Here is a 27,565-nt window from a genome sequence, read left to right on the forward strand (position 1 = left end):
GCTTTCTTACACAAATATATTGCAAGGGAAAAAACAAAGAGGAACCTATTGATTAAATAACTTAAGAAACATGGCCACTTTTTGTCATACATGGACCTTAACTGGATCTGGATGCAAAGATACAAAAGGAAAAAAAAATATTATGAGACTGTAAGGGAATTGGGATACCTGACAGAATATTGAGATATTAAAGATTTATTTAATAATGGTATCATAGTATTGGGTTGGCCAAAAAGCTCCTTCGGTGTTTAAAGTAAAACTAGAAGACGGATTTTTCATTTTCACCAAGAACCTTACTGAACAACATATTCACCGTTTTGTTCCACTACCATCTGCCAGTTTCCAGGCAACTTCATAATTCTACCTTCTCAAAACCTTTTATCTTTTTGAGCAAAGAACTGTTCCCAGTGCCTTTTACAGTCTTCCAGGGAACTGAAATTTTTTCCATTAAGAGAATTTTGTAAAGACCGAAATAAATGGAAATCTGAAGGTGCAATGTCTGGTGAATATGGCAGATGAATCAGAACTTCCCAGCCAAGCTCTAACAGTTCTTGCCTGGTCATCAAAGAAACGTGCAGTCATGTATTATCCTGAAGGAAGATTATGTGTTTTCTGTTGACTAATTCCGGATGCTTTTTGTCGAGTGCTGTTTTCAGTTGGTCTAATTGGGAGCAGTACTTGTTTGAATTAATCATTTGGTTTTCCGGAAGGTGCTCATAATAGAGGACTCTCACCATATACACAACATCACCTTCTTTGGATGAAGACCAGCCTTTGGTGTGGTTGGTGGTGGTTCATTTCACTTGACCCACGATATCTTCCGTCCCACAGTATTGTACAGTATCCACTGTACAAAAAAAAAGTGTACAGTGTACACTTTTCATTGCCCGTCACAATTTGTTTTAAAAACGAAACGTTTTTGTTACGTTTAAGTAGAGAATTGCACGCGGAAATATGGTCAAGGAGGATTTTTTCGCTTAACTTACGTGGAACCCGAATAAGGTGACATATGGTCACCTTATCTTTGATAAAGGAGGCAAGAATATAAAATGGAGCTCAATATCAAAAAAAACACTACCCAATCAAAAAATGGGCAGAAGATCTAAATAGGCATTTCAGCAAAGAAGACATACAGATGGCCAAGAGGCACATGAAAAGATGTTCAACATCACTAATTATTAGAGAAACGCAAAGCAAAACTACAATGAGGTATCTATCACCTCACACCAGTCAGAATAGCCGTCACCAAAACATCTACAAACAATAAATGCTGGAGAGGGTGTGGAGAAAAGGGAACCCTTCTGCACTGTTGGTGGGAATGTAAATTCAGCCACTACGGAGAACAGTATGGAGGTTCCTTAAAAAACTAAAAATAGAGCTACCATATGACCCAGCAATCCCACTACTGGGCATATATCCTGCCTTCTTATTGAAAACCAAATCATAGAAACAGCAACAATTTCAAAAACGGCAGTAGGTTCAGTAACCTGTATTCCAAAATTATCTAAGAAAGACAGTTGTCTAGAATTAAAGCTCTCTAAGAATGGAATCCTACTTCTTTCTTTGGTAGTTTGATTTATTTCAAGTTCATTCATTCATTCAACAAAGTTGCAGATAAAAAAGTCCTTACTGGAGGGACTTCCCTGGTGGTCCAGTGGTAAAGAATCTGCCTTCCAATGCAGGCTTCAATCCCTGGTCAGGGAACTAAGATCCTACATGCCGCGGGGCAACTAAGCCCACACGCCATAACCACTGAGCTTGCGCTCCTCAATGAGAGCCCACGTACTGCAAACTACAGAGCCCACGTGCTCTGTACCCTGCGTGCCACAACTACAGAGCCCACACACCCTGGAGCCTGAGCGCCACAACTAGAGAGAGAAAACCGTACTCTACAACTAGAGAAGCCCGCGTGCCACAACGAAGAGCCCACACTGCAACAAAAGATCCCATACGCCTCAACAAATACCCCAATGCTGCAACTAAAACCTAAACTAAAAAGGAAATAAATTAAAAAAGAAATAAAGATGCTTAAAAAAAAAAAGTCCTTACTGTCAAGGAACTTACTGTCTGGAGGAGAAGCCAATCCAGGAAAGAACTAAACACAACCTCATGAGATAAATTCTACTGTGCATGATACAGACAAGTACAAGATGCTATGGAAGGAGAGAGGGGAGGTACTGTTTCCTTTTAGGATTGAGTTTCATGTGCTGGCAAGAATGGTGGCCTGGTAGGCGTTGAGGGAGGCAGAGATAACATCCTGAATTGATTTATGTCAAACTAAGGAGTCTGGATAGAAGGTATAATGGGGTAGCACTGACAGCTTTTAAATTATCTGATTTACACTTTAGAAAGTTAGAAATGAGGAAAAATTTTAGGCATTTATAATGTTAATAACTTCAACAATTTAGAATTATCTAAAAGAAACATTACAATCCTACCTATTAACAAAATGAAAACCTATTATCTATGGAAGTTTAAAAACTAAAAGTGAAAGGCTTGAGATGAGAAGCTTGCCTGCAGTTTCTCCTGAATAAGTAACAGAGATTAAGCAGAAAAGGAGTATAACCAAACACTTCAGGTTTACGTACCTATAACAAGATGCTCCATAGGGACATTCGGGCCGGTCATCAGCCTCACCTTGACACGTGATGTGTACACCTCCATAATCACTATCACCAGGGTGACTGAAGTGTTGAAAATGGACAGGATTCTTCCTATGAGAGTGATAAACATACTGTCAGAAAAAAAGAATTAATAGGATATAGCAGACTTCTAGATAAACTAGAAAAAAATAATAGGATATAGCAGGAAACCAAACAATACACATTTGATTATTCTAGAACGTGAACCAACATGCTACATGACATTTAGTCAGTGCAGAACTCTCATGGCAGCAAATTAAATTTCTGGTGACATGGGGAAGACCATGAATGTCAACGGACAATCTGAAAACAGTACTTTATATAGGCTATATACAACAGAATATACAGGATAATATAAATAGTATAAGCATACAGAGCTTTTAAAGACTTTTAATAAAGTGAACACATCTACACTCCCTCTGCTAAGATAAAAAACAATATTACCAACATTCTAGAAGCCCTGCATGTCCCCTTCGAATCATTAAACCCATTTTACTACCCAAAGCTAACCACTATCCTGTCATCTGCAACAGTGTTTCTCAAACTTTTCAGTCTCAGGAAAAAAAACTATTAAAACTCCAGAGAACTTTTATTTATGTGGGTTATTTAACCTATTAGAAATTAAAAATGAGAAATTTTTAAAATAAATTTACTTTATAATAGTAATAAACCCTTTACATATTATGATAAATAGCACATCTTAATGTAAATACCTATTTTCCAAACAAATTCGTGGAGACATTGTTTTATACTTTGGAAATTTCTTTAATGTCTGGCTTAAAAGAGGGCATCCGAATTCTCCTATCTGCTTTTGCATTCAATCATTAACACAAATCATGTAGCCTCTGGGAATACTGTACACTTGTGAGTGAGAGAATCAGAGTGAAAAAGGCACACACACACAAAGTATTATTATGAAAATGGTTTTGGCCTCCTAAAAGCATCTCGGGGACCAGGACCTGCAAGGGCCTCTGGAACATACTTTCAGAAGCAATGTTACAAACAACATATTAGTTTTTCCTGTATTTGAATTAAAATGGAAATATGTAGTATGTACTTCTTTGAGAATGACTTTTTATGTTTGTATGATTACTCCACATTACTGCATGTAACAGTAGTATACTTTTATTACTGTGTAACATTCCACTGTATGAAAGTGCTATAATTTATTTGTCCATTCTACTATTAATAGACTTTTGGATTCATTCTAGTTATTGGCTTTTATAAATAATACTGCTGTGAACATTCTACTTTTGGCGTACTGTTAGAAGTAATAAACTAATTCAGCAAAGTTGGAGGATACAAAAATCAACACCCAAAAACCAGTTGTGTTCCTATATACTTGCAATGAACAATCCCGAAAGGAAATTAAGAAAACAATTCAATTTACAATAACATTTAAAAATAAAATAGTTAGGAAATAAACTTAAGGAGGTGAAAGACATACACAGGTTTAATTTCTATTAAAGAAGACACAAATAAATGGAAAGACATCCCATGTTCATGGAATGGAAGACTTAATACTGTTAAGATGTAAATACTAGCCCAGGCAATCTACAGATTTAAAGCAATCCCTATTAAAATCCCAATGACATTTTTTTGCAGAAATAGAAAAATCCATCCTAAAATTCATGTGAAATCTCAAGGGACCTCAAATGGACAAAACAATCCTGAAAAAGTTGAAGGTTTCACACTTCCTGATTTCAAAACTTATTACAAAACTACAGTTATCAAAACAGTGTTGTACTAACATAAAGACAGGCATATAATATAGACACATGGAAAAGAACAGACAGCCCAAAATAAACTCTTGCTTATATGGTCAAATGGTTTTTCAACAAAGTTGCCAAGACCATTCCAAAAGGAAAGAATACTCTTTTCAACAAATGGTGCTGGAAAAAGAGGATATTCACATGCAAAAGAATGAAGTTGGACCCTTCCCTTACACCATATACAAAATTAACTCAAAATGTATCCAAGACATAAAAGTAAGACCTAAAATATAAAACTTCTAGAAGAAAACAGGGGGAAAGCTTCATGACATTGGATTTGTCAAAGATTTCTTGCCAAATGCAAAGGCAAGAAATGTAAAAGTTGCCTAAGTTCCATGAGACTGCCCCAAACTCTGCCTGTCCTCTTAGCCCTCAGTCTGAAACACTAAAAAATTGGCAAATGTCACAAGAGAAAAAGAAGCCTCAAGGTCCTGACTGCCTCTAATGTTCTCAAGCGTGAGTGTTCCCCTTTGCTAGTTGTTTTCAGTGGGAGCTTTGGTCCTCAATAAGACACATCACCTTTACTAGAGATAAAACGCTTATTTTATAGACTATTAACTCATAATTTATATGACCTTATGGAGATAAAATCTACAAGTTTTAATTAAGGTATAAATTTCTTACAAGTTAATAAGAGACATTTCAATTTCTATCCAATTTTTAAAAGCAGTTTACTAATGGAATCAGATGCTATTAAACAGAAAAACTATATGGCCCCAAAAGAACAAAATTTTCAAAAAGAATTTTTTGGAAGCAACGGTTTCTATAAAGTTAAATGCTATTTTGTTGTTTTTTTGCTTCACAAAGGATTGAAATAAGATGTGACTGCTTTAGACAGGTTGAATTTGAAGTGCCTGTGATTTAAGTGGTGATTATCTAGATCTAAAATTTAGTACAGAAATCTGTGTTGGAGATACAGACTTGGGAGTTAATACCATAACATCAAGGGAGTGAATAAGACTACCCCTGAGCAATAATTTTCTATTAAGACAGAACATGTAAATAAATAATTAGAAATAAATGATTAGATAGTAAATATCAGATCTAATATCAAATATTAGAAAGTGTACGAGGAAATGTCGTGTAGAATAGAAGATGAGCAATTTAGGGAAGAATGAACATGTTAGAAAAGGGCTAAGAAAGGAACTGAATGTGTCTTTAAGCAGGACAGGAGACAGGAAAAGGGAACAACACATCCAAAGGACCTAACAACAGCATGACAGCATGGTGCATCCAAAGAATTACTGGGAGTTCAGGGTCTTCTAGGCTATGCTAAGAAATCTGGCCTTTAGCCACTGAAGGATTCTGTAAAGGAGAGTAAAACTGTCAGATTTTTTTCTCTCTCTTCTTTTTTACCTTTGTTTTTATTTTCTTAGCCAGATCGTTCAGGCAACAATGAGGAAGGAATGTGAACCTGACGGAAAGTTTGGAGACTTAGGAGATTATTCACTTGTCCCAGAGAGATCATTGCATGAGCTAAAGCAGTAGCACTGAGGCTGGAGAAAAGATACATTTAACTAATTGTTAAGATGCATGTATATAACAAGAACTCAATATAGGTTATTTTTCCCCCTTTGTTACAAATATAAACATTTTGTTTTCAAGATTTCAGTGGCAAATATTTCTCAGGTATTAATTATGTATATCAAAATTAGTGAAGAAGTAAAAAAAACTATTCATAAGCTATGACTGGTTAAAACTAACGTGTATCATCATCAAATATGTATGAATTCATTATGATCTTGATAAAACATTCAATCACATTTAACAAAGACAAGTACCAGCCAAACACTGTTATGGACTGAATTGTGTTCCCTACCCCCAAATTTATATGTTCAAGTCCTAACCCCTAATGTGACTATATTTGGAGACAGAGCCTTTAAAGAGATAATTCAGATTAAATAAGGTCATGAGGGTAGGGCTTTAATCCAAAATGACTGATGTCCTTATAAGATGAGGAAGAGACTCCAAAGATGTGCATGTACAGAGAAAAGGCCATGTGAGGACGCCATGAGAAGGCACTGTCTGCAAGCCAAGGAGAGAGCCTGCAGGAGAAACCCAACCTGCCAACACCTTGATCATAGGCTTTCAGCCTCCAGAACTGTGAGATAATAGATTTCTGCTGTTTAAACCACCCAATCTGTGGCATTTTGTTATAGCAGCTCTCGTGAACTGATACAGATACCAAACAGGATTTTTCAAAAATCCAAAATAATAGAAGGTTTATATACTTCCATTTCACAAGTTTATAAATTATGTTCCATATGCAGGACTAAGGCCATTGCAAATAGACAAAATTGTGAATAAACGCATAAATTATAATGGTTGAAATTGAAAAATATAATTATTCAGGTGTTATAATGGCACTGCATTTTAAAGAGAGATACAATGAATGAGAAATTAACAGAATATGTGATATAAATATGCTATTGAATAGAAGACAAACTGCACTAGAATGTACTGATAAGATACTTGGTTTGATAAGTTGGAATGGCAAAGAAATACTTCTGAAATAGGGCTAGGTAATTATAAACATGCTAGAATAAACAGAGAGAAACTACAGCCTAAAACTAATTCACAAAGCATGAAATTAGAAAATATGGTACAGTGTTATCAAATGAAGTAAGTATAGGAGTAACCAATCAATCCAGAAAATATATATTTAGTTGTTTCAGAAGGCATCACGGTGACTCAGAAGCACCATTAGAAAAATATAAAGGAAAATGCACAAATATAAGATGCTTAAGCACAACTTAGAATTCTCTTGAGAGTTATACTGTATACAGCAACTATTTATGAAGGCATCTTTCCAACAGCTAAATAAGACATTACATAAGCAGGTATTTTGATCTGAGTGATTCTGTTTTCAAGTCTGGATTCCCCAGTTCAGATCCCTGTATTAATCAGCATATCTACAATGAAACATTTAATTCCCCACAATATTTTAAAAGCCTCTAGCAGGATTTGCTAGAATGCATACTGAGAAAGTGCAAACCAGGAGAAACATGATAAAGCTCCTAACCTTTAGGCCAATGGGTTTTATTAGGCTTTTAACACACTATAGCATGTATCTACATAGCTGTTATGCTGTTGAAATAATGGAATTATATGCTAGCTGTAATTTCACTTCATACCTGTAGCAGTTTGCCCCATACATGCAGGATGTCCTCTTGACCTTGTTTTCTTCAGAACCCTGTGGAACTGAATCAGCTGCCTTTGCATGCAAAGTTTCAGGATTGGAGGGATCAGAGCCAGACTCAGGATGAGATCTTTCAGGCTCGTCATGGAAGGACTTGCCTTGGGCACTCAAACAACTCTCAGAACAACTCCTCGCCTTGCTGTCTTTATTTGGTGTTCCCTTAGTGGTGATTTTATGTTCAGGAATCTTACCAAGTTCCTCTACTGGGATTTCATTTCTCTGTGCATTAGTCTTCATGTTATTTACCTCTGTGTTATCTAACGTGATTGCAGAAAATGACTGTGACATTTCCTATAACACAAATCAGAAAGTAAATAATAAAGCATGTTTCAAAAGAAATATGTAAATTTAAGCATAAAAGCGTGAAACTACAAGATTCATGCAATATGTATATTTTAAAACTTTAAGATTCACATTTTAAAGTTATTAAAAATACCATTATCTCTGTCTCTAATTTAATAACTTTGAAATGGTCTACCGTTATCAGAAAAGGAACTTATAGCTGTATCAAACCTTTACAATCGTGTCAAACATTCAGTGACAAATAACCAGAAAAATACAAACGAAACATAAGAGAACACAACAGTTGCTTTCATTTGAATATAATCTTTCCCAAAAAACCTAGTAGGCTCTTAAATTTCCTGTTCAAGAATGTGTCACACTCTTATGCCCTGTTCTTATAATTTCTTATAAGTTACTGTAATACTTTATTTCTACCCTCTAAATATAATCATGATTTTTTTCCTACAGCTGCATGATGAAATTGCTCCGCCTTCACAGAAAAATTTGCATTAAGTTATGAGCAACTTAGAAAATAAATGATTCCTTTGAAGTGGTAGGAATAACAGTTTCAGTTTAACCAATTAAAGGCATCTTGAATCAAGTAAATATTCTCATTAGCACTACAGAACCTTTTTTAATGTGTACTTACCACCAGTAAGTACAATGAGTAAGCCTAGTCTTATCCTATTAAAGATGACCTATTAATTTCTTATACTTCCTGTGGAATGAAAACATTGCTCAGATAAACCCCAGTCCTCCTGGTAAGGATGTGATGACCATGTACTAGATACACGTGAATGTTCACTCCCATGTATAACTAAGAACTCATGTATGCTGGCTGTCTTCTGGGAAAAGCTGGTTTTAATGTTATGTGATATCCAACGGCTCAAATTTCTTGAGAAGGTATCAGCATGACTTTTTTTTAGACTAATTACTTAGGTGTTTTGATAGTTTTTTCTTTTCTAACACAGTATGCCAACTTTAAAATGTTATCCAAACTGACTAAAGACCTTGCAAAAAGAACCTAGATCTAATCATGGCTCTCGTACAGTAGGTAACAGACAACCAATCATGTGACTACCTCTTGGAGCTGGCCCTCAGGTGGTGGCATTCATGCCACGTCCCACTAACATATACACTATTTCCTCCGAAGCTGCTCAAGTACACCCCAATCTCATCTCCCTCTGCTATAGGACCAACTAACACATGCCAGGATCTGGACCTGGGGGTGGGTGGGGTAACAGAGCAATTCTGATCCACCTCCCCACTTGGCAGTCCCCACACTGGGTCAACTCTCACCAATTTTCTTTTTTTCTGTTCAGACAGTAATGGGGTAAGTCAGCAAATCCACTGGCTAAGCAGGTCTAATAAAATGTCAGTCTCTTCTTCCTGTTGGCATCTCGAAATGCCACAATAAATTCTCTTAGAGCACATCTCTTCTCTTGATTTTAGAAAGGGAGAAAATAACTTCTTCCCCCAAACACAGCCCTCTCCCAGATCTTAAAATCTCCTTGTCTCTCAGTTCTCTTTGTATAAAGCCTGAGGGTGGAACAGTGAATACTTCTCACCCCTTTCAATAAGCCCCACAGGGAAAGTCTAGCTCTCACTGCTGGGGTGCTCCTTTCAAACATGAGATACTTAACAGTACTTCTGTCCTCAGTGTTGGGCCTCAGCAACAGTTTTGTTGACAATAGGGAAAAATATCCCATTCAACGTCCTGTCACATTTAGTATAGGGGAAAAAATACAACACAACTAGGGAAATGGTTAAATAAAGTAGAATACATTCTTACCATGAAACACTGTGCAGAGGTTGAGAAGAATGAGGTAGATCTATATATATATATAAGGATTTTTTAAATTAAACAATATATATATACTATGATTCCATCTAGCTTGTAAAAAAAATATTCCCTATATATCTATGTGAGTACTTACTTGTGTAAATCCACATGAAAAGATTTAGAAGGATGCAAACTGAAATACCAGTAGGCAATAAGACTGAAGGATGAGGCAAATCAAGATTTTCATTTTACTTCACATAAGTCTGAATAGTCTAATTTTTGACAATGAGCATCTACTATATTACCACTTAAAAAATGAAAAGCAAACCAAAGAAATGAAATAAAAGATATGAAGTGTAAAGCATCATATTTCAACTCCCTCTACTTCCATGAAACGTAAAGAAGGATTTGTTTTTTTAATATCTTCACAAGGAATATGTTGAACATGTTAATTTATTCCAAAAGAGAAAGGAGTAATAAAGTCACAGATATCAATACTATGGATCAGGGGTTCTCAAATATTTTAAGAGGCATAAAAACTGGAATTCATAATGTTCTTTATGGAACTCCATGAAATATTGATATTCAGTAGGCCCCTGGCATTTAACATTCGTGGTTTCAATTATTCATAAACGGTCTCAAAAATCTATTACATGCAGTATTTTGTAAGTTTGCTGAGACATAAATTCGTACTGTGCCAATTATAAAACTCATGAGCCAGAGCAAGTCACTGAACTGGCAAATGAGAGAAGAGGAAAGATGGAGGGTGCTCTGTGCTGGAAGAAGTAGGGGAAGGCAGAGCTCCACATTTTATGGCACCCACACGGCTTATGTCCTAGATGAGATGAAAAAGTGAAGAATGAAGTGTGGCAGGCTAGAGATTCATGACAGAAGAGGCAGATCTACACTTTGTAAAAATACATGCTAGAGACCTCAGGGATCGGGGAGCATGGAGCTAATGGAAGGTGGCCCTGGTGCTTGAAGGTGGCTAAAATGTACCATATTAAGGCTATTAAAGTAGCCTGTTAACTTGCCCAATAAGCCCTGCCTCGTCCCTCAACCATCTGAAGTTGTTTTTTTTTTTGGCCCCGGCATGCAGCCTGTAGGATCTTAGCTCCCCAACCAGGGACTGAACCAGTGCCCATGGCAATGAAAGCACAGACTCTTAACCACTGGACTGCCAGGGAATTCCCCATCTGAAGTTTTAATACACTACAAGGGACAGGATAAAGAACCTTCCCCGATACAAGTTCAATGAAGTAATTTGTTGTTATTTCCAAGCTGCCCTTGGAAAGAATGTCTGTGCTAATAAATTGCCTTCAAAGTCCTGCATCAATCCCATTAGCACCCACATGCTAAGGACTAAAAAATCCTAAACTCCAGCCCCAGCCTCACTCTTGAGCTTCAAACTCATATATTCAACCACTAGCTAGACATTCCTTCCTCAATATTCTATGCAACTCAAACTCAAAATGTCAAAATTGAAATCCTCCCTCTGTATTCTGGCCATAGTTTTGGCCAACATAATTTATCTATTCATTCTAGCCAGAACCTTGGAAGTCTATCTTTCATTTCTTCTTTCCTTCACTTTCCCCAGATCTAAGCAACAAGTGCTGCAGTTTGTTTCTTAAATATTTCTCTAATCCAATGCCTTTGCATCATCCTTAATGTCAGTGCCTTGGGTCAGATTCTCTTCATTTCATGACACTGTCAATGACCTTATCCCCCATTTTTATCTTATTCTCTTCCAATCTCTCCTCTGAAGAGCTGGCTTATGTAGTCCTCCTCAAGGCTCCCATAAAAATCAATGTGTTGTCACTTTATTTTAGGATTTGAATCATGTCCCCCATAAGACTATTTGCTTCTTATCAACTATATCTTATTCATCTTTATTCATTGAATTCCATATTCTAGCATACTGCCTTGCATATAACAGACAGACTGCTTTAGTGTAATGATTATTAGAATGGTCTTTGAAATAAAAGAATCAGATTTTGAATATCAGCTTTGCTATTTCCTAACCTTTGACCTTGAACAAGTTGATTTAAACTTTCAGACTCCCCTGGTCTGTAAACCAGGGATATTATCAACCAACTTTACAGGATTTTCTAAAACTTAAATGAAATAAGTATATCTTAGTACTGGGTATAGCCGATAAAAAGGGCTCAATAAATGACTGTGGGTGTTTTTTCAGTTGTTGTTGTTAATAGCATTATTAATGCCACCATATTACTACTATTTGCTTAGTGAACGCTTGTTAAATGAACGAATGATTAAATGAATGAAAAGGTGTTTCTGTGGGACTGATCAGAGACATGCTATAAATGGTACAACCTAAATGGCCTATCAGGAGCAAAGGATATAGGATTCTTTGATGCAGTAAACAAACACTAAGAAGCGCTGGGGGACACAGTCTTACTTAAGAGGTAGCTATGTACGTAAGAGTTACGCTCTTCACCTCTCCTGTTATTTTGGTCAGCCAAGCCAAGAATCTAGTGTACTCAAGACAAATGAAGATATTCTTAAAATATCACCTCCCTACCAGCTTTCAGGAATAAACAACCTATTTTTGGTAATGTTTCAAAGAGTTTATTGAACATCTAGATCTTTTGATATTCCTGATAACTTAAAATGTTTTCTTTCTGAATAACCTTGATTGCAGTCCTTACAGTTGGCAGAAAAGGTCTGACCTTTCTTAAAGGTTCACTTGTGATTATCAAACTTTATGGGTTGGTATAAACATAGGAAAACGTGTATACCACAAATTTTCCTCTGAAAAAAAATTTCTCTTCTTGGAAAAAAAAAGGGCAGTTATATTGATATTGTAAAAAATCAATAAAAAGAAACCTCAATTAAATAGAGTCAGGATACCAGAAGATGGAGCTCTCATGCCCTGTGATGAGAGCAAAGCCCAACAGAAAGAAGACTCCTCTTCTTTCCTGGCAATGATTCAGCCAATAAAAAGCCATGGACTCTTAGTTTACTATAGTCTGCCAATCTCCTTTTCCTCTCTATAAAAGAGTTCTCCTTCCCTTGTAAAGCGAGAACTTGCAGCACATGGCTTGCCATGGTTATAGACCTCGAATTGCTGATCACAAATAAAACCATTTGTTTTAGGTCAACATTTTGGTGGCCTGTATGGGAATCAGAGAAGACCCCCAATAGCTCCAGGGTTGGTGAGCAAACAGGTGCAGTCCCCACAATTGAGTCCACTGTGCTCACTGATTTTTCTCGCAGACCCTGGAGTTCGCAGACCCATGTTTCTCCAGGATCCGAGCTCATATCCTCTTTGCATTTGAAGCTCTCCAGGCTTTATCTGGAATCTATTTTAAGGTTCTGTCTTCCGGGTTAAGGCCTTGTTCTGCATGAGGGTACTCATTTGGCACTTTGGTCCGACTTTGAGATCAGATTGTTTTAACTGAAGCTGGCTGAGAAGTCTCTAGCCTGGCTTCTCCAGGACCAAACTGTTTCCTTAGAACTGTCTGGTATTAGACCTGCGAGCTGTTTGAGTTGCGAGCTGTTTGAATTGAGCTGCTTAAGCTGTTTGAAAATTGTTCTTTTATTATAGAGAAAAACCTCTGAGAACTGGCACCCAGTTATCTAAATATTTTGAGGGCAACCCACCCCCACAACAGGTACTTCAGCTGATTTTGTGTTTAAAAACCACAGTCCTTCCTCACGGGCATTTCCAACTAAATGGACCAACCTGACCAAAGGCAATTTAGAATATCAATGGCCATTATGGCAAACTTTTGAAATCCCCAAATTAATTTTCTTAAAGCCAAGCTGGATTACAATAGCTCAAAAACTTCCAGAACTGAATGGAATGACTATTTTGATTTGAAATTTTGAGGCTTCCCAATGTTATCAGAAATCTAAAATTGACTCTCTGCAAAATAAGATTTTAAGATTAACTGAGGCAAATGATTAAAGAAAAACAAAATAGCTTCTGAAGCTTCAGGCTCTTCTTCCTTAGCTTCTTCATCTCAGGTTCCACCTCAGGTGCCATCTTGTCTTTCTCCCTTAGCTCCTATGGTCAGACTCTGCCTCTGGCACAAACTTCCTCCTTCCTTTTATACTGTCTATACCTCCTCTGTACCCTCAGTGCCCCCATACTAATTTTCTTGCTAAACTTCCCCTTTTGTCTGAAACTCTCCCTACTCCCTCTTCCTTTGAAATTGCCAGAACCTGTTGCTTTAAAATTAAGCCTTCTGAGGAGCCAGAGGCTAAACCCTTAATTTCTTATATTCCCTGGACTAAAGCTGAACTGTGAGCAATAGTCAAAGGTTTTCCCAAAGTAACAGAAGATCTTCATAGATTTGCTGAGGAATTTAATATAGTCATTCAAACTTGACAACCTGGTTTCTCTGACTTATATCACCTAGTTCATATATTTGTCACTGAAGGCCAGGCCCAGCATTGGATAAAAGCTACTAACTGGGAAAATCTTGAAAGGTTTCTAGCATTACAAGTGGGAGACCAGCCCAGTAACTTATTATATGATCACACTTAAGCAATCATGAGGCGACTTCATCAGGTAATTCCTACGGCTTTTCCAAAGCCTGTTGATTGGAACAAAATTCAGGCTTGCACACAAAAATCTGATAATCCTGTTTATGACTATTACAATCAACTTCAGATTGTTTTAAAAGAAAATTCTGCTCTTCTTTCAGATGTGGATTCCACCTGGGTATCTGTTAACTCTATGTTTATTACTGGGCTGAACTGGGTCCTTTCCTTTCTAGTAAAAAGGAGCAGGATAGAATGGAAAACGATGTCTACTCCAGATTTAGCTAACCTGGCAAACCAGCTCACTCCAACTCTAGGTGGGTAACCCTGCCCCCCCTGCCAAAAAAAGACTACTAAAATTCTTAATCTTCAAATCCAGCAACTAAAAGACTCCTAAACAAGACCAAAACCCTCCTGGTTTCTGCTATTATTGTGAAGAGCCAGGACATTGGAAAGAGACTGTTAACAAGTGTAAGTACTTCAGGCCTTCAGCCCTCTAACCAGCCTTTCCAACATCTGCCCAATTCTCAATGACAGGACTCTGATAAACTACAGGGGCTCTTCCCAATCCTCCCTCTCCATCGACTTGGAGAAACATTTCTCCAGATTGGGGATGAATCTCTTCTAGTCTTAACTGACCCTGGAGCCATACTTTCAATGCTCAACCCCGCTACTATAAAGCAGTCCCTAAAACAGCTCAAATAGTGGGATTTCTAAAGAGCCTCAAGAGTTTCCTCTCCCTGAGCCTATTCCCTTTTGTTTAGGCCCTTTGAGAGACGCACACCCTTTTCTCCTTAGTTCCTCTGCCCCTATTCATTTATTAGGCTGAGACTTCTTAAAGAAGTATCATGCTGGAATTTCTTTCTCCCAAAAGGGGGAAATAATTCTAGAATTTAACAGTAGTCATCAAAGTAACCAATCAGGTGAATTAAATGATCCTTTGACATATTTTATTTGTTTTGCCTCTGATGGCACTAGAGCTAATTCTTGGAAACACTGATCATTTGTCCCTAGTGAATCAGCTGCCACCCTCCTTATGGGCAAAAACTCCAATTGATACTGGCAAAATTCACAGCGCACCTCCCATCAAGATTCAAACAGAGCCCTCAAAACCACTTCCAGAATTAATATTCCATAAGAAAAGAAGCCCTTAAAGGCATAAAGCCATAATAGAACATTACAAGGCTCAAGGCCTCATTATCCCTTACACCAGCCTGGTAAGAAAACCTAACGGCCGAGGGTGGAGGTTCATCCAGAATCTCTGAGCAGTAAACAACATTGTTATCCCTTGACACCCCGTTGTTCCTAATCCCCGTACATTACTAACATCCATTCTTACTGGAAGTAAATTCTTTACTGTTACTGATTTATGTAGTTCATTCTTTAATATTCCAGTTGATGAAGCTGGCCAATACCTTTTTGCTCTCACTTGGGAAGAAAAACAATTCCCCTGGACAGTAATGTCCCAGGGTTTTGCTGAGGGTCCTTCTTATTTCTCACAAATCCCAAAGGCTGATCTGGATTATATAAAGTTCCCTAGAGGTTCTACTTTGTTGCAATATGTGGATGATTTGCTTCTTTGCTCTCCTTCTCAATCATCCTCACAGGAAGACAGTATTCACTTGCCAAAATTTTTAGCCTGAAAGGGACATAAGGTTGTCAAAGAAAAATTGCAGTTTGCCCAAACCCAGGTTCAATATTTAGGGCATCTGATATCAGAACGAAAGCTACATGTAGATCCAGATACACTTCATGATGTCCTAAGTTTTCCCAAACTCCAAACTAACCGCCAACTGCAAAGTTTTCTCAGGATAGTTGGTTACTGCCAAAATTGAATTCCAAATTTCTCTCTTATGGCCAAACCTCTGTATGCTTTATTAAACAATAACAACCATGACTCAAACTTATGGGAAGAACCAAACAATATAGCCTTTAAGGCCTTAAAGTTGAGTCTGATGAACCCGCCTGCCCTTGAGAATCCCAATTATCAAATTCCCTCTTTTCCTTTTTGTATATGAAAAGGAAGAGAATGTCCTTGGCGTACTCACCCAAAACCACGGGGTCCACCATCAACCCACACTGCATTATTGCCAATAACTGGACCCTGTGGCACAGGGATATCCTGCTTGCCTTAAAGCCATTATGGCCACTGCCCTTTGGGTTAAGGCCACCAAGAAAACTGTGGTATCCCCTCTAACTATTTTTGTACTTCATGCAGTAGAAGCCCTCCTGAATTCTCATCACCCTCAATATTTCTCAGCCAGCTGCCTCACCTCCTATGAAGGAAGTCCTTTTGTTAACTGCTCCTCGCATAACTCTTTTATGCTATAATAACCTTAACCCTGCTACTCTTCCCCCCTCTGTCACGAAAGAAGTCCCTCTTGACTGCTTAACACTGACTGATCACCTCCTGACTCCTCATGATGATTTACAGGAAAGATCTCTCAGTAACACTGACTTCTCATGGTTCACTGATGTTCTTATTTAAAAGGTAACAATGGCAAATATTATGTTGGGTATGCTTTGCAACTCCTTTTGATGTTGCTAAGGCAGCATCTTTACCAATGGTTACTTTGGCCCAACAGGCTGAATTATACACTCTCAAATGGGCTTGTACTTTAGCTAAGGGCAAAACTGCCAATATTTATACTGATGGTACACACTTTAAGAGTAGCTCATGATTTTGGAATACTGTGGAAGCAACGTGGTTTCCTTACTTCCAGCGGAAATAAAATTTTAAATGGCTCTTATGTTCAGGAATGCAATATTTTTATCTGCCACTTTAGCTATTACTAATATTGCAGGGCATTCTAAACTTTACTCTATGGAAGCTAAGGGAAATCACTTTGCTGACATTTCTGCAGGGAATGCTGCCCTGAAAGGGGCTAACAGCATTCTGTTGGTCCAAAGGAACATTTCCCCAGTTGATAACTTAGAAAAACTGGCTAAAGAAACCCAACAACTGGCCTCAGAAAAGGAAAAACAAGATCAGAAATTCAAAAATTATTGGTTTGATAAAAAGAGAAAGCTCTGGTTTAGACTAACTAACAACGCAGTCCTACTGGAGACTCTAAAATCCCCATTCAGCACCCCTGTACATGCATTAAACCACTGGTCTACTGACAAAATGACAGCATTCATGAATCAGTATTGATGGGGAAACATTGACAAATCCACCCAAAGTATCTACTTCACTTGTCCCACTTGTCTGAAATATAACCCAAAGAAGTCTGTTTGTACTGCTCCTAAACAATTTAAACTGTCCAATGGACCACTCAAGTCTGACAACTTGCTCTGGCTCATGGATATAAATATGTTTTAGCAATGGTCTATGTGTTTTCACATACAGACAGGCCTCCCTTGCAGACAGGCTACTGCTTCTTCTGTGGTTAAGGTCCTTTTAGAAAAGAGTATCCCTACCTGGGGAATTCCTCTCAAATTTCATGGTGATCAAGGAACACATTTTACTGATCAGGCACTTCAACAAGTCTGCTATTTAGCCAGTTTTACAACACTTTCACTGTGCTTTCCACTCTCAATTCTCATTTAGGTGAATGCACTAATGGCATTATTATGACTCAATTGGCAAAATTTGTAAAGGCCCTCCAGATACCTTGCCATTGGTCCTTCTAAATCTCAGATCCACCCCTTTTGGAACTCATAAAGCTCTCACCCTTTAAGACAGCCACAGGATGCTCAATGCACTTGGCTCTTGCTTCTTTTGACTCACAACTGATAAGAGGAGAGATACTCCAATATTGCAAAGGCCTAATTGCTTCTATTAAAAATAACCATGTTTTGGTAGAGCAATCTTTTCATAGTGTACTTGTAGGAGATGATGACCTTAAACATCACCTGGCAACCTGGATATTTCGTCTATTGGAAAGAAACGCCTCCAGAAGAACTCTCTTCAACCTCACTGGAAAGGCCCCTATCAGGTACTGCAAACCAGCCCTGTGCTGCCAAACTCCAAGGAGTGGACTCTTGGATTAATGTGACACACTAAAAACTGCACTGAACCCTGACTAGCCCTGCACATCATCTGATGACCTGAAGGTAAAGATTTCCCATAATTGAAGCCACATCTGATGAGACAGCTTTCCCAAGATATCCAGGCCAGGCCTGTTGGAACCTTGTCTGCCAAACCTCTGATGATGACATAAAACTTCAGATGCTCTCCAATCTCTATGATCTTTATAACATAGAGACTTTAGATTAAAAGTGCCTGAAAGTTCTTCCTCCTACCTCTCCTTGATACTTGAATGTGACTTCAATAGGTTTCCAATCTGTACTTTCTCTCCAATGTGAGACACCACACCTAGCAAAGGCCTCTCCTGGCATTAAGGGACAAAAAGCCACTGAAACCAGAACACCTGATTCTTGATCAGCAGTGCTTTCAGAGAAAGACCTTGATCAAAAGGGGTAAAATGTAAAATATTAACAAACAAGAAACTTCAATTAAATAGAGTTGGGAGACCAGAAGGCAGAGCTCTCATGCCCTGTGATGACAGCAGAGCACAACATGAAAAAGAAAGACTCCTCTTCCTTCCTGGCAAGGACTCAGCCAATGAAAAACCATGGACTCTGTTTACTATAGCCCTCCCAACTTCCTTTTCCCCTCTCTAAAAGCATTCTCCTTCCCTTGCTGTGCAGGAACTTGCACGTGGCTCATCCATGGCTGCAGACCCCAAACTGCACTGATGACCTTATTAAGTCTTTATAGCCAATATATGAGTCAGAACACATTTTGTTTTCATTTATTAAACTTGACTCCATAAGTAAGCAAAGGAGTTGAGCCTATAGTGATTATACCCCACTTCTCTAGCTTGAGGAAAGGATCCAGTGAGAAGCAGGATCTCCTCTAATGGGAGAGGAGGCAAGAGTGAGGGGAGAACTATAAAAGGTCTGACTCTCTGGGATAACTGCTGGAATTTCCATCAATCCAGTGCATGCTATTCTAAAACCAATCCTACTCCTATGGCTCTCAATGAGACTAAATAGATGCGGACCCACAAAGCTTAGCCATCGGTCTACAAGGATCATGAAAACTGTCATCTAAAGCCACCCTACTCCTGAAAGGAAGACTACCTGATCTTTTTGTCCTAGGGCCATCTCTCTCTCTCTTTTTTTCCCCCTTCTCTCTCTCTTCTTAAATTCATCCAATAAATAGGCCTCATTTTCTTAGAGTATCCAGTACCAAAGAATGCTTCAGTCAGCCAAACAATTCTAGTGACTTAGCAAAAACTGAAAGAGGAAAGAAAAGATTTATAAATACTGCAAGTTAGTCCAGAAGTAATCATGCAACAGGCTGTTAAGAACTGCCCATTTGTTGTTCCTCTCTTCACACTTATCAAGAAGAAGGTAGTTACGGGCAGTCTGAGAATGACCAATAGAATAGAAGAAACCAGATTTTCAAAATGGAGGTACCAAATTATGACCAAAGTCAAGTGGTCTCCACCTTTTTTTCAGTCTGAAAATGTCTAAATTAAATAGCTTTGTTTTCTACATTGCAAGTGCTATATTAAAGATTAGTTTCAGTAAGCCAAAAACAAACAAAAGAAAAACTGGGGCTAGTTTTTATCTTGATAAACTCAATATAAAAAGCATTTTTGGTTTTTCCTTGATATATACAGCATATAACTATTCCTAACTAGAACACCTGATGAAGAAAATAAACAATCAAATTATGAATTTTTAAAAAATCACCTTGGATGAAATGATAGACTCTTCCTGGTCAGCATTTTTGCACTTTTTTCCTGTGTCTTGCTCTGCTGATATACTTTCTGTACTTCCTGATGAAATTAATCGCTTTCTTCCTTGCTGTGTGATGTTTACTTGGGTTTTGTCTTTGCAGATTCCTTCTTTTCCACTTTCTTGGATTACATTATTATCTTAATCACACACAAGTACATAAACACAAAGAAAAAGAAGAAGAAAATTATCTCCTGTACCTTCAAATGTCAATAATCCATACCAAAAAAAAAAAAAAAAGACAGAAGGAAAGAAAAAGGATAAAAGAGCAAGTAAATTTAAAGTTCTATTTATATTAAGGCCAATCTCCAATCTGAAAATGCATATTTGCAAATCTCAAAAAGTATTAAGCAGCACCATGGCCAAGAGCTCCAGCCCTGAAGTCATCCTGGCCAAGATGCTAATGTGGGCAGGCTCCATCCTCTAACTGTTTCACCTCACCTTTCTCAACTTTGGTTTCATCATCTGGAAAAAGGGAGTTATAATAATAACTGATGGAGTTATAAGGAGGAGTAAATGAGGTAAGATATATAAACTCTCAGTTTATATATATGTATGTTAACATGTATGTATGTTAGTTATCATATACATTTTTTAAAATTTTGGCATTGAATTTCTCTAACAGAAAATCTGACATATAACTATCCAATGAATTTTACATACATTTACTGAGCCTCTATCATCCACAGTGAGGAATACAACTTAAGTTACCTTAAATACAGATTAAGTACCTAAAATAACTGAAAAGGAAGAGCAACCTCTACAAACTTCACTGATAAAGAAAACAAGTCTCAACAACAATGGACACTGCATTGCTATAATACTTATTCAATGTTCAATGTAGTGGGGAAACTTAAATCAGCATCATATTTTGTTAACAAATTCATGAATTGTCTAATCAGAAAAGAAAAAAGATCTGCTTATTTTAAGAGGAAAATCTTCATGGTTAGTTGTCTTTCTCCTCTACTTCATGAGGGCAGAGACTTTCTGTGCCTTGTTCATTGTCCCCCATTTTGTGTCTCTAGTATCTAGACCTATGCCTAACACAAAACTGATACTCAATGAATATGTTTGAGTAATTGAATTGTTAGCATACACAGAAATTGTCCAAAGATCCTTTGAGAGACTGGATACAGGTATGTAAGGCAATCTGTAGTCACTATTTTAATGTTCTAAAGCAAAGATTAGCAAACTTCTGCAAAAAGCCAGAGAATAAATATTTTAAGCACTGTGAGCCATATCATATTTGTCACAACTACCCAACTCTGCCTTGTAGTGTGAAACCAGCCATAGACAATACATACATGGATGAGTATGGCTATGTTCCAATAAAACTTTCTTTACAGAAACAGGCAGTGGGCTGAATTTGGCTCATGGGCTGTAGTTTGCTCAGAGCTGTTCTAAAGGATATTCAAATGCCCTGAAATGACACACCCTCATTAAACTCAGAAAAGAAATACTAATAGAATACTGTCCATATTATTGAACAGGAAAATCACTGAACCAATATAAAAGTAATGTATTTATCAAAGGAAACTTATGAAAAAACTATCTAATAACTAAACTCAGCCTCAATTGTTTAAATCTTTGTTTTGAATCTAAATTAGGGAACATTTCACATCATTTTAGAAACTGGCAGAAATAGGACTAAATAAAACTGACTATACAGTTTGGTGAAGCAAATGACCAAATATTACAACAGTTATGAATTAGTGAAACCAAGGGAAATAATCAACTATGATACTGTTTACTATGTTAGGAACTAAAAACCTGTATATTAAATAAGGCACAGCTTTTCCACAAATGACAGTTCACCACATTCTAAGTGTCACAGATGTATATAAAATTCTAAAATTAAATATATATATATTTAAAATATCCAATTCTTTAAAATTCCAAATGATATACTACAAATATCCCTTCTAGGGACCAGAGCTCATTTTTTTTTTTTTTTTTTGCATAGGAAGAAGTCATTTTGATACTGTTAAAATGTTCTTCACAAAGTGTATATAAAATATGTAAGTTAATTGTCTCGTAACAATCTTTATATCTGGCATATAAAATATTTTTCTAAATCCAGGATAGGTATACTTAAATGATAGAAATATAAAAGAAATCAGCTATTAGAGCAAATCAGTTTATTTTAAACAATTACTAACTGCATTTACTTACATGATCAGTTACACTAATACTATATGAATACTAGCTCAACTATATGCATATATGTCATTAAAATCACAACCATCCAATTTTATCCTCCAAAGAAACCACTCCTAACAGTTATAGTAACAATTTGATGCGTATCCTTCTCAACTTTTTCCTAAGTATAAGCAAATATATTTACAAATACATAAATATATACAGGGCTAAAAGTATACATGCTATTATTTCTCTGGGATAAATACCTAGAATTGGAATTTCTGGACCAAAATGAGTTATACATTTAAAGATCTAAGAGATATTGGCAAATATCTCTATTTAATGTCTCTAAATAACTTTAAAAGGCTATACCAACTTATACTTCCACCAACCATGTTTGCTGATACCCATTTTGGTCAGTACTGAATATTATCAATTGCTTAGATTTTGATGAGTTTAATAAACAGAAACTGGTATCTGGTTGTTTTAATTTACATTTCCCTATCTGATAGTAGTCGTATATTTATTGGCTGTTTGTATTTATTCTTCTGTAGTACAGCATATAAAATGCCCCAAATTTCTACCAAGTTCTTTCTTTTGTGTTACTAAGTAGACAATCATTAAAAACCTTCTATCTATTATATAACTGTGACAGATAATATCTCCCAGTATATTGTTTGTCAGTCTGCTATTTGCCTCTGACTTTGTTTACAGTGTCTTTTGCATTAAAATTTTTTTTACCTTTAATCTAAATAGATCTGCCAAATTTTCCCTTATGGTTCTAGGCTCCCCATCATCTTAAGAAAGTCTCCCAGAAGTAATAAAAAATATTTCCCCATATTTTCTTCAAATGCCTTAATAGTTTCAATTTTTACATTGGTTTTTAATTCAATAGAAGTTTATTTATGAATATGGCATGAGCAGTGAGTGCTCTATTATTATTTCTTCCAAATGGAAAGCTAATTCTCCCAACATCATATTTAATAATGATGCATCCTTTCCCCATCAATTTAACTGATAATTTCTTATATATTAAATGTGTGTTATTCTAATCTGCTTTGGGGTGTTTCACTCTTTTTTACTGGTCTAACTTACCTATTCCTATGCCAGAACTATCAACTACTAAAAGTAGGCACCAGCCTAGATTGTGAAAAAGGAAAGTTCTATAAAGAAATGAATATTTCTGTCATTCAAACTGTCCTTGAGCATATATAAAAAATCTCCTAATGCACTTTATACAATGCTGACATAGCTCTAATGTCAAAATCTGACATGGATGGCACAAATGGAGAAAAATACTAACCACACTTATGAATATAGATACAAACGTCCTAAACTAAATATCAGCAAATCTAGCACAGCATGAAAATAATAAGTCACCACAATAAAATTAACTTATTCCAGGAACACAAGCATGGTACAACATTAGGAAATCTACCAACATCATTAATTACATTATCATATGAAAATGCAGGACTGTTTCTATAACAAAATTTCTTTTCAAAGAATTCAACAGTTATTCCTGAAGGAATCAGTCAATCACCCTAAACATGATGAGTATCAGAATCAAATACCAATCATATTAAGTGCTGAAACACTAACAGAATTACTGTTAAAATCAGGAATACAGATGCCAATTTTATCCATTTTTATTTAAAATTTATAGGATCTAACTTATGAAATAAGAAATGTTTTTAAAAGCAGTAAATAGATCAGAAGAGCCAAAATTATCATAATTCTGTAGATATGACTATACAGCTAGAAAATCCAAGAGGCTAAAAAATGATTAGAATTAATTAGATCATTTAACAAGGATGCTTAAAATAAAGTAAATGTTTGTAAAGAATAAGAAGAGCTTTAAGTAAACTGAACCATAATCAAATTAAACAATGTCAGTTAAATATTTATAATCTGTATTGAGTTGTCATACAGAAAATATTCAGAGTACAAAATTAAGTGTAAACTAAATGGTTTGGGGACTGCTTACTACTGCAACCTTTATCAGCATGTGCCATTTTTCATAACTCCATGTTGGAGGATTAGAAGATGGGGAAAGAAGAATACTAAAGGGTTGCATGATAACCAGTGAAAATATAAAAGCTGCCTTTTCAATCTAGCAAGAGTGTCATACCCTAGGAGTTCTAACTTGTCCTGGGGTCTAGAAGGTTGAGGAAGCAAATGGAAGCAAAGAGAGGGGAGGCTCTAATACCCTTTGCCCAAATATTTATATTCACTTACCAATCACTAAGGGACATGGAAAAATTTTAGCCCAGGCCTGAGAAACTCATGATAACATCTAAGGGCTAGTAGCTGGGGACCCAGAAAAGTAAATAAATTAGAAGTATACTGGTTGAAAGACAGAAAGGATAGCCTGATCACAGCAAACATTCACGTACATATAAGAATTAAACTAACAGTTAAACTGAGAAAAGATCTAGGAGAGAATGCAAGGGCATATTAATAAAATAAAAAGCAAAAACCAAACCAAACCAAACCCCCAAAGCATACAGAGGGTAAATTCAGGTGGCATCCAGGTATAGTGGTATGGTTCAGAGCATAGGCTTTAGAGCCACACAGAACTAGGTCTCAATTATAGCTCTGGCATTTATTATGATCTTAAATAAGTTAGTTAACATCAGTTAACATTATTATTTGTCCTGTAATTAATGTCACAGATAGTTCCAAAATATCAAGACGGTTTCATAGTCTAAATAAAGATCAATGAACACAATAGAGTACTAAAGCTGCAAAAGACGTAAGAAAGTATCCTACATCTAAATGAGCCTAAAATGCATCTTGGAAATTGATTTTTCAAAATCATTAGCATCGGTCTATTGACCTGGACGATATATTACTTAAACAAACAGAACAATAACAATAATAAAAACTACACAGCAGAAAAAGTCAAATTATTCCAACCTTTAATTAGCTGGATTCAAGTACGAAACTGTCCTTTACTTCTAAATCTTTCTGTCTTTAAAGGAGTTAAGTAACCTAACTTCGCTTTTTTAAGTATTCCCCCAAAGTCTGAATTTTTAAGACATGCCTGAATGCAAAGACTTTTTTATCTTATTTTGAAGCTTTAGCATTTTAAGTATATTATGTACCATATAATATTCCTGTCCAAATCAATGTCAAATTACTCTCATTTGTATTTTCAAGGTGAGGTGCCAAAAAAAGTGCTTCTTATTTTATATGGTGCATTTATCAAGTGAAAATTAATGGATATTTGCTTCAAATTTATAATTTGAAGCAAATATATTTTAGACGATTATAAGTCATGTAATAATGGTAGTACAGAAGCAGATAGAGTACAAAATAACTCTGAAAGAAAAGAACTTGTTTGCAAGGAGGCAGTTCACACTGGTCCAATTTTTGGTCCAATAATATTCTTTCTATATTAGAGAAAAGGTTCTACTGAGGGAAAGTGCTGCCCCCTCTCCACTACCATCCCCCATTCCCATCCTGCAAACTGAGAAGAACCACACTTAATGAGAAATGTTACTGATAAAAATATATTATACATGTAATGATGGGGGTGGGGGATTGAAAACCACTGTCCTGGAATAAAACACTTAGCAGGAAATCTTATGATTTAAATACGAAAATTCTCTAGATTAAATCACATCTCCCTCACCATATGATATATAAGCTATTTTTGCCACAAGACCACTCTGATCCTACTACAATCTAAATTAGCATTAAATAAGGAATATTCTGTACACAACATATTTGATCAAAAACTTTAGAAGACTTCTATGACCACTATGCTGAACATGAGAAATAGTAAGAGTTGGAACATTCAACTAACATATATTGTGCTGTTAATTGTACTGTCAATTGTGCTGTTAATTTATAAAAGACAATGTTCAAGGTAAAAAGGCAGATTGACTGAACTGATCATCCCAAACAAGACCATTACAAATTTTAGACAAAATATTTTTTTTAAAAAACAACTATTTGAAGGCACTAGAGAGTAACCAAAAAGGCAGAAATGACGAGTCTGACCTTGAAAAATTAACTACAGTCTGCGAAGTTTATCAATTTATGGCTTTTTCCCTGAGGGCATCCCCCAATTCGCAGGTGACAGAAAGCTGCACCCTTACTGGCTTAAGTGCTGGCTGAGTTTGAGGCTAACAGAGTAGGCAGAAAGTTAAAGACAAAATTCCAGAAGGAAGAAAGGCTTAGAGAGCCAAGAACCAAAATCTACATTTAAAACTGACCCAAATCCCTGGCTGGTTGCTAAACTACATGCGCAGAGACTGCAGCTGCTGTCCACACGGAGGAAACAGAGTTTAGGGCCTGAATTAAATGCCCATTAAGAAAACAGGAAGTAAATTTCCTATTAGGCCCAGTTAATTGCCTATTAGAATAAAAATATTTATTCAGAGGGATATAAAATCAAAGTCTCTCTACTCTATCATTCATAACATCCAATAGCATAAACAAGAAAATGTGACCCATCTAAAGGAAAATAAGCAGTCAATTGAAACTAAACCTGAGATGATGAAAAGCTGCAAATAAAATGCAGACTGAATAATACAATGTAGCAAACATTTTAATAATCTTGAATCAATGGGAATACCCAGCAGATGACACAAATCATTGTGGTATCTGCTATAACAGTGAACTATGCTAGGACACTGGTCTCATCTTTGACTCCTTCAGCACGTACCATTGGGTGCCTGTAGTTTTTTGTTTAATTAAATAATTAAATTAATTTTAAACACTCTTACTGTGCTTGTCTTTTACCTTAGACATGACCCCAACAGGTCTGTTTGAAAACCTACTTTAATAAGTCATCCGTATTGCTTTCAGTATTAAAATGAATAGTATTTTTCTACATATGTAAATAGCACATATTGTAATGGGTGAAACCTAGAGTTGACCAGGAAACAATTTTTCGAAATTTTTTTTTCCATTGTAGTATAAAGGGAGTGCTTTAGCAACATATATCATGATCCTTTAATATTTACACTTTTTGATAAACTAATTTCCTTTCTACAATTTATACCATAGTAATAATAAGAGTAGACTTCTAAGATATTCACAGTTTTTAATTGCACTTACTAATGAAGCTGCAATTTGGGACAGTGAATAAATACTCAATAATAAGATAATTCTTAAATGATGATGTATTAAGACCATGTATTACTGTGGTTGGCAGAATTCTAAAATGAACCCTCCCCAAGATTTCCTGCCCTAATCCCCAGGACTGTGAATAAGATGAGATATCATGCCCATGATTATGTTAGGTTATATGGCAAAATAAATGTTGCACCTATTTTTAAGGTTACAAATCAGTTTATCTTGGGTTAATTAAATGGGAGATTATGTACATGGGCATGATCTAGTCAACAAATCCTTTAGAGCAGAGAGTTTTCTCAGCTAGCCAACGAGGGGAAATTAGAGAGACGCAAAGCTGGAGAAAGGTCTGTTGCGTTATGCTGGCCTTGAAAATGAAATGCAAGAACAGAAAAATGCCCTC

At 36.4% G+C, this 27,565-nt stretch overlaps 1 protein-coding gene across 1 annotated transcript in view; it reads right to left on the reverse strand.

The window, feature by feature from the left end:
- APLF (aprataxin and PNKP like factor) overlaps positions 1–27,565 on the reverse strand; it is an 82,593-nt gene that overhangs the window by 17,861 nt on the left and 37,167 nt on the right. The window contains exons 6-8 of the mRNA XM_067704858.1: positions 19,894–20,078; positions 7,549–7,904; positions 2,589–2,714 (exon numbers count right to left, since the gene is read on the reverse strand). Coding sequence (XP_067560959.1) covers positions 2,589–2,714; positions 7,549–7,904; positions 19,894–20,078 — 667 coding nt within the window. The remainder of the gene's footprint in view (positions 1–2,588; positions 2,715–7,548; positions 7,905–19,893; positions 20,079–27,565) is intronic.

Source organism: Pseudorca crassidens, chromosome 14, assembly GCF_039906515.1.
Source record: "Pseudorca crassidens isolate mPseCra1 chromosome 14, mPseCra1.hap1, whole genome shotgun sequence".
Lineage (NCBI taxonomy): Eukaryota > Metazoa > Chordata > Mammalia > Artiodactyla > Delphinidae > Pseudorca > Pseudorca crassidens.